The sequence below is a fragment of the Juglans regia genome, chromosome 15 (assembly GCF_001411555.2).
Source record: "Juglans regia cultivar Chandler chromosome 15, Walnut 2.0, whole genome shotgun sequence".
Classification (NCBI taxonomy): Eukaryota; Viridiplantae; Streptophyta; class Magnoliopsida; order Fagales; family Juglandaceae; genus Juglans; species Juglans regia.
The window spans coordinates 15,410,363-15,429,965 of NC_049915.1; the positions used below are offsets into that span (position 1 = coordinate 15,410,363).

At 34.7% G+C, this 19,603-nt stretch overlaps 1 protein-coding gene and 1 non-coding gene across 2 annotated transcripts; one reads left to right on the forward strand and one right to left on the reverse strand.

Moving 5' to 3' along the window:
• Nucleotides 1–2,915: 2,915 nt before the first annotated feature.
• Nucleotides 2,916–2,996, forward strand: TRNAL-CAG. Its single transcript has one exon. It is a non-coding gene; the product is annotated as a tRNA-Leu (tRNA).
• Nucleotides 2,997–8,235: 5,239 nt separating this feature from the next.
• LOC109010669 lies at nucleotides 8,236–18,963 on the reverse strand. The gene is made up of 6 exons (XM_018991566.2): nucleotides 18,908–18,963; nucleotides 16,086–16,104; nucleotides 14,666–14,846; nucleotides 13,711–14,106; nucleotides 9,140–9,554; nucleotides 8,236–8,709 (listed from the first exon to the last, which is right to left on the reverse strand). The coding sequence occupies exons 1-6, from the start codon at nucleotides 18,961–18,963 to the stop codon at nucleotides 8,508–8,510; spliced, it is 1,269 nt and encodes a 422-aa protein (XP_018847111.1). The 3' UTR covers nucleotides 8,236–8,507.
• Between the last annotated feature and the right edge of the window lie 640 nt (nucleotides 18,964–19,603).

The window sequence follows — 19,603 nt, forward strand, 5'->3', positions numbered from 1 at the left end:
AGAAAGTTGGCTGCAAGAAAACTCCACTTCTGCTAGTAATTATATTTCAAAAATCCCTTTTGGAACACTTATAGAGATTCTATTGGAGGACTAGTTCCAGCCTCCCCAAGTCATCAACATCTAGGAGAGAGTTAAAAAGCCTTGAATTATTGAGCATCATGTAAAACATGAAGGCCAGTTTGATAATTGCATGTGCTGACTAGACTCTTTAACCAAAGGTCGACACCAGTACCATCATTATCCAGCCGTTGGATCATTCTAAAGGACACTTGCTATGTAATAATGCTAGCATATTGCATCCACCCATGTCCATTTTATGACAAGAAAGTGTCCCCAACCATTATAGTTTGTGGTGGCAATATTGACCCACTATTCTAGATCTCTTCATGTCAAAACTCGTGGTTTTGCCTGCCAATTCTAGTGCAGAGAAAAGAGAATCACATGAAGTCTAGAGCATAAATGTGGGAAGGAATATATATATATAGAGAGAGAGAGAGAGAGAGGAGGAGCCAAAAGATAGGAAAGAGAATTTGAATTTGAACTTAGATGATCAGTGGTCCATTAGTGTATTGTAAAAATAAAGTCAAGATCCAACCACTAACTAAAATAGAAAATTTAGTAAATAAACAACCACACAAATCTACTAAAAAATGATATATAAAACTCCCTATATATGAGATAAATGTGACATAATTCATCTCATTTGGGAGTTTTTCATTTTTCATTTTCACCCATCTTTAATCATATATGGGAGTTTGATTTCATGTAATATTTATAGGATCATGTCCTAAATGTCTTGTATGAACTTTACTAGCTTTTATAAGACTGCGAGAAAAATAAATATATAAAATGCATGGTTCATACACCATTTATTTCGCTGTCTGTATGAATTACTGATCAGACAACATTAATATGTGTTCAAAAAATGATTTAGGCATCATATAATATGTTTATACTCTTAATCAAGTATTTATAGAAAGATGCAAATTAAATATATGAACCAATGAAATTGATCATCATCAAAACCATCTGCTCTAACAGCTTTTTGGAGGATTACATGAAGATGCATGCATATAATCTAGAGAATTTCTGGTCTCTTATTGTTAAAGATGTGTTTACTTGTTAGTGGAAAATCGTATGGCAGCATATATAGTTGTCGAATTCTTATATGGGAAACCTCCAAACCCCCATAATGGAAATAAAAATGCCTTTTTTCTCTTGTAATTTTACCAAATTCTTTTATATTATTCATCAACTGCAACATCCATAAATTATATTATTCTTGCCAAAAAGACAGCCTAAGTAGTAGTAGTTGTAAAAACTTAATGAAACAAATTAGTGTTTTTGTATGGGGCACCACACCCATCTTCTTATATCTAAACTTTAAATTTTAAAGCATCATTGATCAAAAAAGTCTTAAACTTTAGAAGAACTTGGAGAGAGAGAGAGAGAGAGATTGATTATACCTGTTTGTTGACCTTGGAGCTTATATAAAGAAGCCCAAGTACTGGTAAAATTAAGATGCTCACTTCCCAGGACTAAGAGCAAACTTAGCAAACCACAGATAGAGTACCAGAGAGAGGTAGATGGTGAGGGAACTAATTGGTGATCAGGGAGGTAGTACTGTTGGTGATTTTTGTAATGCTTTCCTACTCTTCTGGGCTGTTCTGGTTTCCCTTTCTTTAATCTCAGTCATAATCTTCTCCTGTGCTAGTGGTGTCTCCAAGGAGAAGAACTCAACAACCGACACAGAGTTCAATGGCGCCGGATGTGCCACCGGATGTGGTGCAGCATGCGGCGGATGAGTTCCTTTCTGCCTCTATTCTTTCCCAATCCCAAAACCAAAGGAGATGTTGGATATCCATGATTAGATATTGAAGCAGCTTAGGAGAGAGCTAGCCTAGCTAGATGCTAAACTACTGATCTGTTTATAATTGGTTTTTTGTAGTCTCTATAATGCTTGTTCTAATTGGAGAAGCTTGTGTCTAATAATATTATCATCATGCAGCTTCAGTTACACTTTCTTGTTACTGTTCTTTTCTATATATACTTTCTTCTAGCCAAGAGTATAGCAGTCTGGCCTCTGCATAATCTCTGCTGGGTTTAAACTGTATCTGCAGATTTACCTATTTAATTCACTGCAGAAAATCATAAGTTAATGAAAAGGAATGCTCTACTTTCTAAATGCAAGAAAGGAAAAGAATTGGTAGTCTTGGGAAATTTAGAAGCTATTTTTTCCTTTTTGTATGTACATTGAAATTATATCTGAAGACTTTAGTCTCCAGACTTTCATCAACTAATTTTGAGTTTATATAAATATATTTATTTAGTTTGTATGTATGTATATATGTATATTGAATGTATCTATATCGAGTTCAATCTATTTTGTATATATTTCCGCTATATATAAGCTATTTAAAATATTTTTTTTGTAAGATCTCTTTGTGGCTAAAGTATTTTTCTTTAAATAATCATCAAGTTAATCATCATCATAAATAAACAAGTGGAAACTCAAAATTAAGAATATATCTATTTGAAAGCTTTACACCACAAATCATCTTCGTGGAATAATTTAATTTTAAAGATAGATTTTAAAATTAAATCTAATAAATCAAATTATATCATGTGGATGGTGTGTAGTATGAATTATACGATATAAATAAATAATTGTATTTATATCGCTACTTTGTATATATTGCCCATTTATTATTTATTCCTTAGATACAAAACTACAATCAATTATTTTTAATAATTTATCTCTTACAAAATTCAGCTCTATTTTAGATATTAAAATATTATTGTCTATTGCCATTGAAAAAGAAACATAAAGAAATAATTTGCATTTATCATTATATAAAAGTAGAATAAACATATTTATGTTTAAATATAAATTTATGTTCAATCCTTACACCGAAGTCAAGATGGCCGAGTTGGTCTAAGGCGCCAGTTTCAGGTACTGGTCCGAAAGGGCATGGGTTCGAATCCCATTCTTGACAACACCATTTTACTTCCTTTTCCTCTCTTTATTTCTGTTTATCAACTAACACTTTTTTTTTTCTTAAATCATTTTTCACCTAACACTTGGCACTACTTTTCGTATGAAAAAATAAAAAAAGTGATTATCTTATTTAATTTTTTCCTCCTTTTTCTTAGAAAAATATAATTTTTAGCTATATAGGTTTTCATCTATAATCACAGAGTGAGTATTTTTAAATAGTATTCTATTTCAGTGATTTAAATAAAAAAAAAATTAAAATGTATACCATATTCTTACTTTTTGGATTTACATATATTGATAGCAATGGAGGAACTAACTTAGTTTTCGTTTGTTTTCATAAAATCTCTCAACTCAATTTTATTTTATCTAATTATTATAATTTTTTTAAATTCTCGTACAAAATAAAATAAACAATTTAACTTTTTCTAATCTCAAAACAAAAATAATATTAAAAAAATATATTCTAACAATATTTTATTCAATTTTCAACTTTCATTTCAACTCATCTTATCTATGAAAACAAACGAGTTAGTCTCTTAAAAAGATATTAAAAATCTCTTTTAATTCAAATAAAAATTAGGAAGAAAAAAATCCATTTAACCTCTTCAAAAGATTTTAAAAAGGAAAACCTTTTGATCTTGTTCCAAAATCTAAAAATCCTCTTCTAACTCCATCTATGATCTTCTAGTCTTCACAAATATATATATATATATATATATATATAAAATGTATCTATATTTTTTAAAATCCAAAAAACTTTCCACCGAAACCTAAAAATATATTTCCATATATATGGACTTAAAAAAACTATAACAATTGGCAGTGTATTGATGTTTTTTTATAAAGCTCAAAAGCCTTAACTTTTATAAGTTAAAAGGTATCTTTTTTTTTTTTTTATAAGAGTAATGTTATGTATAGTCGTGGAGTCTGCAAGCATCGTGCAGTCGTTTTGAAAAAGAGTGTAATTCATTATTAAAAAATTAATTTCTTTTTCATGTAAATCCCGTATTTATTTATTTTTTTTAAAGTGATTACGCGACGCTTGCATACTCACGACTATAACTATCATTTCTCTTTTCAATTCTTTTTTTTTTTCCACAAGAAATTACATGAACAAAAAAATATGATGTGATCCATTTACTGTTCAATTTGATTTTTTTTTTCTATGAATAAGAAAATTTTATTAAGACAAGTAACAAGGCAAAACCCAAGCGCACAAAAAGTATTCAAATACCGAAACCTAGTTACAAGTCAGGAACTGAAAAAAGAAACAAGAAAAGCATGGACACTAGTTCCATTAAAGACAATGGCAGTAGGCTACAGAAATAAGGTATTAACGAAAAAACATCTAAGTTCGTCCCCTTATCTTCAAAGCATTGAACATTTCTCCTAACCCAAATACACCACACACATAAAGGAATCATATTCCCAAAAGATCCACCACCCTCCTAGGTGTCACCCGTGCCACTCTAATCCTATTAAACACTTCATACCATGACTACTTTGCCACCTCACAATAAAGTAACAAATGATCAACCATTTCACCATATTTTTTACGTAAGAAATACCAATCCATAACAATTAATCCATGCTTTTTGAGACTGTCCAAGGTCAGAACTTTCCCTAAGTAAGCAGACCAGCCAAAGATCGCAACCTTTGAAGGCACGTTACTCTTCCAAGGAAAAGAGTGTACCATATTCAAGCTAGAAAACATCCCATAGAATTGAAAGCTTCTTATTACCGGTATGAATCCAAACCATCTTATCCCTCTCAGCCCGACCAAGCTATGTAGCATATAATAAGCCAAATAAATCAGAAATTACATCCATTTCCCGATCATGCACAGCTCTAGTAAAGTGGACATTCCAATAGGGTAAACCACTAGAACAGTCCAAAACCTCAGCCAATGAAGCATCCAGATTTTGAGTAATTCCAAAAAGGTTTGGAAAAACAACAAACCCTACCACCACACCATGGATTGTGCCAAAAACAAATTCTGGAGCCATCACCTACCACAAAATTAACATGTTCTGCAAAAGCATCCCAACCACTCTTAATATTTCTCCACAGCCCCACACCGTAAGTACCTCTTACCTCATGAGATCACCATCCCCCCTCCCCCCAAAAAACTCTCACACTTAGAATCAATCACTACCCTCCATAAGGATTCACAATCCTGATGATACCTCCATAACCACTTCCAGCTTTATTAAAGGTTATGCATTGGTATATAAGGTTTGTTTGTTATACATTGATTAACCATGACATGGAATTGAATATATACTAAAAATAATATATATTTCCACTATAAATGACAGAATGCATACTAGTTACATATAAACACTCGTACATACGGCCCCCCAAATATATGTACTCATTCCGCTTAAAACTGAAGTGCAAGGTGAGCTCGTTGAAAGCCTCTTTCGCATTCTTTCGAACGCGTGGTGTGCAGGCAATTTATCGATTATTTGAGAACATGCACTTGTGACAATGAGCAGAAAAGAGTGTGTATCAATTGCATATGCACCTTTCACATTGTTTCTACGCAATCCAAACCCGAATGGAGCAAAAATCATCTAAATCCAAAACCAAAAAGTTTTCCCCACTCGTACAGACCCCATAAACTTATATGCAGGGATGAGGGATCAAACACTTGGTATCACGCAATCCGACATCACGAAACAATGACGAATCGGGCATCAAGATCGGGAATTGAAAGATATAAACGAAGTAGCCGGATTTTTCCGGGTGACTTTGGAGGAATATAGAACCCACCAAGAATTTCTACCTGGAATTCCGGCCAGCCGTAGTCCTGGAAAACTCTAATCCATTAGCCGTCTGTGTCGTTCTCTTCTTCGGATCAGCCAAAGTCTTTGAGCCTCCATGCGTATCTCTTGGCAGAGCATCCGAATCGATGTCAGAAAACGAAGAATACGACGCAAAATCCCTCTTGTCAGACCCACAACAAGCCCAGTGCTTTGCACGTTTGGCAGCATGCAATCCTATCTTGCAGGGGAGTTTGATGCAACCCCACACCACGGCCAGAGGACAACAAACACACAGCAAGCAGGCGGTGCAGAGACACTCCGTCGTTTTATCGCAGCATTGCGAATCCCGATGACGGCAACTTGAACAGGAACGGGACTTGGAAACCCTTGTTTCCTTGTGACCTCTTGTATTGGCACGAGGGTATACTGGCATTGATTCATCTCTGAGGAGGAACTTGCTTTCCATTCTACCGAGGAGTGCACGACCGTGCTGTTCGACATGTGCCGAACAGATTAACGAACCAAAATTCCTACAACGCCCAAAGTTGTAACGAAAAATAGAAACTTTCCTAAGAAATCCTTGCCTATGATTGTTCCCGATGAGAGCATCATTCTCCAATCCGATTCAAAGCATACCTTCCCAGATAAAAAGACACGTTTCACTTCACAATTTCTCTCCATTCATTTCATTTTATTTTATTTAATTATTATAATTCTTTTAAAATTTTTATATAAAATAAAATAAATAATTTAATATTTTAAAATTTAAACTAAAAATAATATTAAAATATATATTTTTAATTTTAATCTCTATCTCATTTTAACAGCAAAAATAAACGATGCTTTGTCTTTTGTTCCCTCGTCAAGCTGCCGTCTTTCTTTCCCTAAGCTGCGGTCTGATTGGGATGGTTAATATTATTTATTTAATACTCCCGTCCTACTCATGTCTCATATAATGTAGTTTGGCTTTCAAGAAAGGAAAATGATATTTTGCAGTCCATGCGCAACTTCCATCCACTCTTTTAAACAAATTGAATAAAGATTACGAAGGCCAAATCTTCATTTTTTATTTTATTTTTATAAATTTTTTTATATTCTTAAACATTTTTTAAAAATAAAAATTCACAATATCATTAAAATATATATTTCTAATCACTAAGTAAAAAAAAAAAAATAAAATGTCGACCCATGCCGAGACCCAACTCTCAATAACTCTATCGTTTTCTTTTAACTAAGAGAAATTATTTGTACAAGTCTCAAATAGATAAACCTCATACAAGCTCTTATAAAAAAGTAGACTCCATATTAAAAAAATGTAAAAAAAGCTATTCTTTATTAGTAGGACCTATTTCTTTTTACAAAAGGCTTGTACGAGACTTATCTATTTAGGACTTGTATCTAGCATTACTTTTTAAATAAATATGATATTCGCATGAAAATTTTACTTTTTTTAATAGTAAATTCTACTTTTTAAAATATATATATATATATATATATATATACACACAACGCTTACACAATCCATGATTATATCTAATATTGATTTTAACTTTTATAGTGTAACAAAAATTATTTCATGTGTCTTGTTAGCCAAATTAAATAGACGAGAATTCGATAAATTAATTTTATTTTTTTTACTGCATATAAGTCGGTGTAATAACATATTATTTATAGTGAGTTTATTACAATGTTTAAAGTCAAAACACTTATCAGTTCTTAACATAATTGACGTAGAAAACTTTTACAGTTTAAAATTAGACTTATAAATATATTTTTTTCATAAATAAATATATCTCGTCCATAAGAACTTATTTTTATGTAATTATTGGTTCTTATTGATATGATATCCTTTATTAATTTCAGATATCATGTATCTCGTACTTTACAACAACTTAATAATTCTTTAATCGGAATATTCTTAGACTCCTATCCAAATCTTAACCCCAAGAGTTCATTGAGAGAAATTGATTTACAATAGATTTATAATTGAATCTTATAATATTTATTATTATTTAAATAAATATTTTATAAACATTTAAATGCATGAGTAATGCAATTTGAAAGTCTTTACACCAAACATCATCTGTATAGTATAATTTGATTTGAAGATTCAAGTTTCATATCTTCCAAATCAGATCATGTCACATGAATGATATGTGATGTAAAGACTTTTAAATAGAATTATTCTTTCCGCCCTCTTCTCAACTTGTGTTGCCTTTCGGACTTCGAACCTAAAGCTTGAATATGATGTAAATGCCTTACAGGTGCTGGATTCCACCAGCAAAGCAGCAAGGACCAGAGAGACAGTACCAGTGGCTTAGTTTTCTTATGAACGAATGACGAATCTTAGCACCAGGGGTTCTTAGCATCTTTGCTTTCTTACGGGCTTGGCCTACACTTTAAAGCTTTTCTTCACTCTACCAAAGGTTTGAAAGTTGAGAAAATATTAGGCGACAAGGACAGGCAAAAATAGGTCCCTTCCTAGTCTTGGTATTGACAGCATAAACCAAGATGCAAGAAATAAATTAGCATCCAAGGGGCTTTGTCAGCAATGGGAACATAAAGTCATCAACTGACAGGAACATTATTTTGCCTCAAAACTTTTGAGAACAAACTCCATTGCAATTAAAATACTTGTGGAGCAGTCATCAATCATGTGAAACAAAGCAAATATCAAGGAATCATACAATGAAACCAGTAATTCTATTATTCCCTGAGACAGCCAATTTCCAAGCAAATTTTCAAGAGGACGCAATGTAAGATTCTCGTGTTCTCATGGTCTTGGCACGCAACCTCTCCATAAATGCAGGATTAGCTCTAAGTCTCTCCTTGACATATGAGGTTCGGGCATTCTCCACCAGCTTCTTTGCTTTCCCAGCTTCTTCGACGAGGGAATAGAGAGTCCTAAGGCAATCCTTTCTGTTCTCCTCACGATGTTCAAACCTTCAGTCCAGAAAAAGAGACACATGGCATAAAGTGCACATCCCAAGGCATATGTATAATTAAAAAGAGTTGAAAAGCACAACTAGGTTTTTAACAGTTACAAACCCGAATACCCCACCCCCCCCCAAAAAAAAAAAAAAAACTTAAAAAAAAAAAAGGGTAAGTGAGTCTTTTCCATTTTCCTAGAAGAAAATATCTTACAGAAAAATGTTGATGCATAGAATGCAAATATTGTGGTTGTTGTGGAACAATTAGTTCAAGGGTAAAAAACATAACCCTCATCTCATGACCAGATATCCATGACTAGAAGATTGAAGCATTCCATTTTCTGTTTGGTCATATCGTCTCTCCATGATTTCTAGGATTTCAGAAAAGGGCCAAGGACCAAAAACAAAAACAAAGATGGTATGCTGTTGTTTGTTGATCTTACCTCTCACTAGTGATTGTAAGCTCATCTTTCCCCGGATGGTATCTTTTCCCAACCAATTCCCTGAGTCGGCGGAATTGATGCTTTGAAAGGCCAAGCTCTTTCACAGTAACAGACATTTTCACTTTCCTGTTTTTGGGGTGCCATGCATCACCACCAGGAGCAAAGACTACCCGTGTCTGCCACCTAAGGATAGGCCCCTCACCAGGTGGGTCATCTAAGTCCTTTTTCATGTCTGGCACATCAGTCTCATCAAATTTGGGGGGGCCCTCGGCTTCCATTATATTCTTACATTCTGTGACCATCTCATCCTCAAACTTCTTAAACAGATCATAAGCTTCTTCAGCTTCAATCTCTCCTCTTTCACACATATCCCCTAGCTCATTGAACCTCTCTTCAACCTTTTTCTTTATCTCATCTGAAGAAAACTGCAGTTAAAGAAATATCCAGTAGATGCCATTTTGCATCAAAATAAGATGCATTGATTGGCCGAATAATTGACTACAATATACATTTATGCAAACAACCAAGAAATTTAATGATTGATTATATACATTTGGTTGTTTCAGAGCTAAAAGTTACGAAAGATCTGGCCTCTAAGAAACCAGACACACTGCACAAACAATAAATAAATAGAAATGTAAGGTTACACAGTCTGTAGGCAGAAAGCTGGATATTTGACATAGAACAATCAGGCATTCCATCAGAGGAACTCTTTCAATAACTAGAAAAGTACTCACAGAAAGCGAATAACAATCTAATTAGAAGGAACAGCTTTTCCAAGTAATGAAAACTATGCTTCGAAAATAACTGATAACCAGTGCTGAGTTCCCCTACATCATGGCTTCTGGTCATAACTCTTCAACTATCATCAATCTCATATAAACTAAGATGATGAAATGCTGAATTTCACTTACCCAAAACCACTAACACAAAAAACTCGAGCTCAAATAACATATCTGCTGCTCCAACAAGTTTTTTCTATCCCATTTACCTCCTTTTTTTGTATAAGTATAAATATTATATATATATATATATATATTAATATCAATAGGAATTACAAAGTACACTGCACGTATACAAGAAACACCTAGCCCATACTAGAGAGCACCTATTAATGACCAACAAGGCCATGAAAATTAGAAATCTATCCAAAATACACCAAGCCTGAATGGGAAAAGAATACACCTCCCCAACCCCAACCACTTGTTTCCCGTAAGACTAATACTCCACCCGAAACTCCCTTTACGAGATGGTTTTATAATGCCCTCCCTTTAGTCTCCCTTTGACTTGAACTACCTCCCTTAGCATCGTAGTTGATTGCTTGAGAAAGACGCTTCAACTCCCTGCTTTTCTTAAAATCTTGATTTGATTTCAAGCGAGTGGCCAGCCTCAATCGCAATGAGTAGTGTTGTAAAGTGGTTGTCACATCCTTCATATGAAATCCCCACACACTATTGAATCTCGTTAACCTTATGCAAAAACCAATCCGATGATGAACCCACTATATTGTTTATCGGAGAAAGAGATACCATGGGAACAACATTTTCCTTAGACACAGCTCCCAACTGCACTCCCAACCCTAAACATTCCTCCTCACAAGGCACCAACGACAAACCCATAATTTCCAACCCACCATCGCATTCAAATCCCAAACCTCCTCAACATCTATATTGTTGCTGTCCATTGTTATTGTCACCATTGAGGTCCCTTTTAAATTACCATGATAATTATTCTCACTCGTGATACCAAATCTTCCTTTTGACTAATCAGATCTGAACCTAAGACTATCAATGACTCCATAGAAGGTTCTAAGCAAGGAGAAAGTGGAAGACAAAAATAGCAGGAATACAAAAACACATATACATATCTTGTATGTTATATCCATTACTACTTACATATGTGTTGAATCAAAGCAGAATATTTTGCACAAATTATGCGTACATATCCATCAAAATCCACTTAAAACAGCTGAATAGAAATAGGAACAAAGTGAACATGGATCATCGGTGTAATGACCCAAGAAAGGCCCAAGCCACATCTGAGTCCATACTACAAAAGTACCAGCCAAGGTCACTATAGGCTCTAAGAATCATTATAAAGGCTTGAAAGTCTCCCTCCCAAGCAATGTAGGGCCCCATTTACCACATTCCTATACACACTAAGGTATTACAATTGGTCATTAGCTTAAAAGAGATATTAAACCTTAGCCTGCCAATCCATGCCAGCCACTCATCGAAAGTTATATGATCACTTAAGTCAATACCAAGGGAGAACAACTAATATAAATTGCCATAAATTTAACCCATGGAATAGAGGCAAAACACTTTCAGCTTGGCCTCAACTACTCACTTCACAGATAACAAATCCATCCCCGATGGGTAAAAACCTAGGAAAAGCATTAGCCACATCTGTGCTATAACCCCAAAAAGACTAGTCAATGTAAAACTTCCTTAAAACTAGTCAATTGGAAGGGACTTCGTTGTGGAGAATGGTTGTGGGTTGGAAGTATGTTTGTGATTGGGGGGATTGGTGTGTAGGGGGGTCTTATGGTGTGAGTCTTTGGAAATTTATTAGAAAGGGGTGGAAAGTGTTTGCAACACATCAATTTTGAGGTTGGAGAGGGCACAAGAATTAGGTTCTGGTTTGATGAATGGTGTGGTAAGAGAGCTCTATTTTCTGCTTTTCCAGGTGTTTTCAGATTGGCTGGAAATCAGCACGCCGTTGTCTCAGATGTGCTGTGTTGACCCAATGGTACAGTGCATTAGAATATGATCGTTTCTAGAAATGCGCAAGATTGGGAAGTTGAGGTGATAGCAGGTTTTTTCAGCTTGCTTTATTCCAAGAGGATAGGAGGTAATGGGAGCGATAGAATGCTGTGGAAACCTTCGGGGAGTAAAAGATTTTCTGTTAAATCTTTCTATAAGGTGCTGACAAATTATCAGCCTATTGCGTTTCCATGGAAGGGTATTTGGAGAGTTCATGTGCCTCCCAAAGTTGCATTTTTTACTTGGATAGCAGCTTTAGGAAAGAATTTGACAGCTGACAATTTAAGGAAACAGGAGATGATCGTAATGGAGTGGTGTTATATGTGTAAAAACAATGGTGAATCGATTGAACACCTTTTTCTGCATGGTGAGGTGGCAAGGGAGTTATGGGATGGCATATTATTTAGTAGAGCTGGGTTGACTTAGGTTATGCCCAAGTGTGTGGTGGAGCTCCTAGCATGTTGGAATAGGCATCATCATAGACCTCATCTGGCTGCAATGTGGAGGATGGCTCCTTTGTGCTTATTGTGGTGGATATGGATGGAAAGAAATGAGAGGTGCTTCAACAAGAAGGAGAGAGCTATGGGGGAATTATGGAATTTTTTTGTACTTTCTTTGGTTCAATGGCTTTCTACTATAGTTTTAAAGGGAGGGAATGTTCATGAGTTTTTGCTATCTTTTCAGCTTTCTAGAATGTAACTAGTTGTCTCTCTTTTGTATACTTTCTGTGTACATGGGCTTTGCCTAGTTTTGTTTGATCAATGGAATTTCTTACTTATAAAAAAAAAAAAAAAAAATCACTGATAAATCCCAATTCACCAAGTAGAGTGGGACTTAGCACCCATGATTACCTTTATAACTTTCCCTATATGGCTATTCATATTCCTCATGTGGTATTGGAGTGCTACAAACAAACTCCCCCTTTATATTCCTAACGTCCTCTTTAGGGCTATGTCATATGAGCTTGAGTGTCACATGACTAGCCTTACTAGGCAACTTTGATACTATATATAACAACCCAGGGAAAGTGCCAACCACATCTATGATATAAACCCAACTAGACTAACAAATCTGAAACTTCCCTAGAATCATTTATAAACTTCAGTTTCACTTAATAAGTAGTAAAGGAGAGACTTAGCACTCATGAATACCTTCATAACTTATGACTCTAAGTGGTTTATTTGTACTCCCCAATGTGGGACTAGGGTGTTACAAAACCCCCTCTTAAATTTTTTGATAGGCCATAATCTATGAATCCCAAGATTGAAACCTAGCTCTAATACCATTTTTAACCATGCAGGGAAAGCACTAGCCACATCTACACTATAATCCCAACAAGACTGGTCAATTTGAAACTTCCTTAAAATAATTTATAGAACCGGTTTCACTAAGTAGCCAACATGGGACTTAGCAGTTAGCACCCATGAAATCAAGTTAGAAGTAATGATACAAGATTTAGAAAAGAGAAATGATATTTGTAGTCATAGAGTGTGCAAACACCGCACACCTCTTTTGAAAAAAGTGAGTAAATATGGGATCCACACGAAAAAATTAATTTTTTAATGGTGGACCTCACTCTTTTTTAAAAGGAGTACGCGATGATTGCATAACCTATGATTGTATCTAGCACTACTCAGGAAAAGATGTTCTGATCCAAAAACTAAAATGAAAAATAATTACAGTGGTGATTAAGATGAATCAAGCAAAAAAGCAGACAGCATAACGTGAAACAATATATCATTTATGGTAAAAGTACATCATATAAACAATAAAATAAAATGAGGCAAACTAAGGCAAAAGATAAACCTGGGAGAAGGTTGTCCCATTTAAGCATATCCTCTAAAATCTCCTCACACTCCTTTGTGTCCTTCATGATCTGATGGTCGATTGCTTCCTTAACAAGCCCCTCCCACTTCTGGTCATCCATGTTGAAGAACTCGTCCTTAACCATTCTCTTCATCACTATATCCCTTGCATTGTACAAATCATCAATCTCTTCATCCGTTTCATGCATTTCCTCAAAATCTGATTCAAATTCTTTGTCCTTAACATCATCCAGAGGTTTCATTCGGAGCTCTTCCATCAGCTCATCATCAGTGTCCTCATGTTTCCCTGCCAACTTCCTCTGTAGGATTGCTTCAAGTATTGATGGGAGCGCCTCTTCATCGCCTTTAAAATACTTCTCTATCCTTGTTTTCAGGTCTGAGGACAAAAAACTAACATATAAAGTCTCAAAAAAACCAAATAACTTTCACAAATTTATCTTTTGAAAGGTAAAATAAGATTTTATTGATAAAGTAAATAGGCAAAACTTTCAAAAATCCACCTTATTTCCAGAAAATCTAGGAACCGCATAATCAAAATCAAAATTTGAATATTTTACTCCAAATTAATATGATAAAGTTATACATCAACTCACGAACAGTTCAAGTCCTGAAACCAATAAATGAAAACGATTCACAATTTCCTTCAAACAGAATAACCACATTCCGATACAGAATCATCCAAATAACATATTGCCCACAACTCAGGGACATAATCGAAAAGTCTTTTGTAAGGTGAGCGGAAAGAACGTCAAAATTTGGATCCCACCATTTAACTGGTCCCAATACAACGATTAGCACCTCAATTTTTTATAAGAAAACTATCAAGGATTCAAAACACCATACCAACATCAAAATCAAATAGAAACATCAATTTTCGTATGTGTTTTCTTGCACTTACTCAGCATCCAAACAGAGCATCCCAACTATCGTTTTACCTTTGTTGCTGACGTCCTCGACTGCGATGGAGCTATCCTTGTTCTGGGATGTTGCCAAGCTGGTCTCGGGAGCAGGGGTAGGGTTTTCACCGGACGAGTCATTTTCGGAGGAGTAGAATCTGAGGCGGGGCCGAGTAGTCGACGGCGCGAGTGGGGCTAGGAGAGGACATGGATTTGGGTTCTTAAGAATATTGCGAGTGTAGAATGCGACATTTTTGAGCAGCAAGCGTTTCATGGCTGCTCCTCCTCTTCTCTCTCTCTCTCTGTATCGATCTCTCTAAGGAGAGGGGTTTAAGGTTGATTTGGTTTCTGAAGGGGTTTGTGTCTTGGACTCTTGAGTAATGCGAGACACTACGCTTGCTTGTAAATATCATTTTTCGTTTAAAAAAAAAAAAAAATTCTAGTGTAATTAGAAATACTTAAATATATGATGTAAATCCATTATATTTAATTTTAGGTTGTATTTGAATGTTGAATTGAATTGAGTTGATTTGAGATGAAAGTTAAAAGTTGAATAAAATATTATTATAATATTATTTTTTAATATTATTATTATTTTGAGATTTGAAAAAGTTGAATTGTTTATTATATTTTGTATTAAAATTTGAAAAAATTGTAATGATAAGTTAATATAAGTTTGGGATCCAAACTGAGCCTATCATTTGCAAATAATGTTCAACTGTGAGTCTAAAGTACATGTATGTTTCTCCTAGTTGTAAAAAATATCTAGAACATAAACTATATGGAACCTTAATCGAGTATGACCATAGAAAGTGGAATTACAATTAGGTTTGGTTTGGATTTGTGTCATAACTAGCTATGAGTATATAGTTATATGAATCAATTTTAACCTAACTTATTTTTTTATAACTGAACTTATTTAATTAAATGGATGAAGTCTCTAAGGCCTTTTTCTTTTACTAAATTTTATTCAACAAAGAAAATGATGTTGATAAAATAATAAAGGTAATGAAATAAACTTCAGAACATTGAACATTGTTCATTGTCCATGATAATAAAAATATATGAAAATGAAAAACTACATTTTAGCTAGAAACAACTAATTAGCTTTTCAACTAAGTACATGTAAAATCAAAAAGAAAACCAATATTCAATATGTAAAATGTATGCAACAAAATGCATGCATAAAATAATGTTGGAGACGACTTAGTTTTATATATAAAATTAACCTTTTTGAAAATTAAAGTCCGGATACTCAGTTTTTACTTGATACCGTACCCGCCCCAAATATGGGAGGGTAAGGAATCCAATTTTGGCAGATAATTGCCTGTATGAATCAAGATTTTGTATTATCTTTTATCTTAATTTAATCTTGAGAGGTAGTTCAGCTGGTCCGGCCTTAGGTTTGCTCCCCCAATGGTCACTAGTTCGAGTCCCCTTAAGGCCACTGGAAATTTACCTGGTCGTTAACTTTAGGACTTCATGGGATTAGTTGAGGTGCGCACAAGCTGGCCCGAACGTCCACGGTTCGTAAAACAAAACAAAAATGAATCAAGATTTTGGATTCCCAATCGGATCGGATCAAGAAAATCCGACCCAACCAGTCTGAAGCATGACAAATTGGTCGAACACATTTAATTGGATAAACCCAAATGTTTGTGACTTGACTTGATAAATACAATATCATATATATCATATTGTATAAACATAAATTATATCAATTACTGATATTCACAGCTAGAATAATAACAACATTAACTTCACAACGTATATCTTAGCTCTAACTAATATCCCAGTCTAACAAAATTCATCTAAAGGAATACATATATACCAATAAAAAAAATAAGAATATATCCAATAAATAATATGATCAACGTCCTCACTAAGCATCATTATCAGTTATTACCACTAATTATTACATGATCTTAAGATCTTATTTTTAAGAACAAAAAAGTGCATTCACGACAATGAAATTGTTAAATCAACCTAAATGCACTAGTATGCATCACCTCATCCTGTCAACAATATCCAAAATGACTGTCCATGTCCAAGTACCCTGTTCTTCAGTGTAACCATTGACAAAAACGAAAATGCAAACAAATAAATGATATTAGTATTAAGGTTTCTACCATTAATGAAAAAAAAAAAGTTATCCAGGTTAACTTCATGCACCACAGCCATACGGCTGTCACTGCAAACACCAAAATCCACTTGCAAGTACTTGGTCGTCATTTGATCTTGTCAATAATATCAGACATGACTTTGCACGTCTTTGGAGCCTTCAGTTGTAATTCGGAAATGGACGCTCCATGTCCGGAGATGAAGGTCACACCACCTTGCTCTCCTGTATTTGGAAGCAATCCCTTCTCGGCTATTAGGATTGGCCAGCAAAGTGATACTAGAAACACCTTTCTCCAAACCTTTCTTTCACCTGAATAGCCCTTGTCTTCAATGAAATGCATTGCATGCACTCTACTTTATTACTAGGGTCTCGACTTTGCCACTTCATTGGTGCAAATAGCCACATACTGTTGAAATTCGTCTTCAGATCCATTTTTGCTTCTCTAATGTTGCCAGTATTCTCTCATACAGTGTAGCTGACCTGTGAATATTTTGTGTCCAGTTCCAATCCATTGTTTGTTGAGATGGATAGTCATCAACGATTTCCTCTAATCCCCCAACTTGATACTCACCAAAAGTGACATTAAGCACATCAATCAAACAGGAACAATAGTTTCTCGTGGTTAAGAGTAAATATAAATTTTTACATGCTCATGAATAGTTTCATCCAATCCTTTTTTTTTTTTTTTTTAACATAAGTACTTCGTTTCTTCCATTTTCTCCCAAGGGCCAAGGTTGAATAACAGTAAAAACACACCATAGCAGGTCATATATATAACAAATTTGAAGCTTGAAGAGTACAGAAACAAGAAAGAAAAATTTTCTCCTCTGAATTAATTAGCAATATAAAGTGCATGAGGTGCAAACAGACAAATTGCAATTATCATATAATAGCAAGTCCTTGTGCTCATGCTTATAAAAAAAAGCCACCAAGCCTACATGTTCATATTGAATTTTCAACATGGTCAAATCATATGCTTGTGACATAAAAAGCACCAATCATAGCATCTCTTGCATTATGCATATTACTCATCCCTAATCCTTCTCTTCACGTCACTTTCTTTTGCATCAAAATCTTCATCAGTTTGATAGGATGATTCATCCAAATCAGAGTCAGGCTCTTCATCCGAGTCAGGCTCTTCATCTGAGTCAGGCTCTTCATCATCCATATCATCCAGAGGCTCCTGCCTCTTTCCACAAATTTCTTCCATCAACTTATTGTCAGCCTCATCATGTCCACCTGCTAATTTCCTCTTCAAAATCACTTCAAAGATTGAGGGTACCACTTCTGCATCTCCAGCATAGAACTTCTCTATGCGCCTTTTAAGCTCTGGAAGATCAAACCATTTGAATAATATTAATTCAGCTGCAAATGCTTGGACCAAAAAAGCCCGAAAGAATGTAAAATAAATTGGATTATTTGTAGTTGCCTACCATTGAAACGCAGATAATGAAAGTCCATAAATCCTTGAATTCAGAAAATCAATTCCCCCCCCAAAAAAACAAATTTTGTTATTTTATTTTTGGTGAAACCAAACTAGATCATTAGAATCTTCCTGATATAATGACAATTATCAAACACCAGAATTGAACAATTCAGTTTTTCCCAAAAAGTGATGAAAGTCAAAAGATCCTAAACCCACAAAGCCAAGTAGCTTCAGAATCCCCAAATACTGCCTTGAAGTTCTTAACTCCTACAAATAACGAATAGTGATCATATTATATATATGTTTGTTTGTTTTGATAAATATGAATAGCTATCTCATATTCCCCGACTAGATGGCAATAAAAATAATAGAGCCCGACAGATTCTCGGGTCTTTCAAAATGAAAACTAATAGCACAAGTATAGAACACTCATCACACTGAAGAACTCAGACTCTGAATTTTACAGAATTTTTCTTTTTCTTTCTTTAGTTTTGCTCTTGTTTCTCAATAACCAAACAGAGACCAAGTCAGAACATCCAATCCTAAATCTCTACTTTTACCTTGGTCGCTAACATCTTCAACACCAATGGAAGAATGATTCTTCCGGGTTAGGGTCAAATCCGATTCATTGGAAAAGTTTGGCTCGAACGAGAAGAGTCCGAGTCGGGGCCTATTCGAAGCTGCCAAAGGGACGAAGATGGAGACACTAGGATTTCGGTTGTAGCTGGGATGCGAGAGAAGAACATTGCGAGCGAAGAGAGAGGCATTTCTTACGAGAGCTCGCTTCATTTCTTATGGTTGGTATCCTTTTAGGGTTTAGGACTTTGTTAGGGTTTAAGCTTGACGCCTTCGTAGCTTTTATATTTGCTTTTAACTGGGCCGAGATGGGCTGCATAGTTTCCCTTTAGGAATGGGCCTTACACAAGTTGATTGGGCCTGTATCTGGTTTCTAGTACGATGGGTCTTTCTTCACCTAACTCCATTCCTGCAAATATGCTTTGAGAAACACAGTGCAGACGGCTCCATAAAAAAAAATACTTTCATTTTTGGTGGATTTTCTTTTTATAAAAATTGTATTTATCAAACTGATATGTAGAACATGCCTAATAAAATTCTTATATTTTATAATTTAATTTTAAAATTTAAATATTATAAATTAAATATTATCATTTAAATGATGTAAATAACGTGTTCTGCATACCGACTCGAGAATAAAATAATTCAACCACAGTGCATCCACATATTAATCATCCATACCACACTTCAACATTTAAGATGCTTTTTAGTGTTAGTAATTATGTAGAGAAAAGAAATTCAAGTTCGTGGTTTAACCAAGACAGTTGGCCAAGGCAACTGTATTGATCTTAAATATCAATGATGTTCTTGCATCACACCATTCTGAAGAACCAAGAAGGTTAGAAAATTTGAT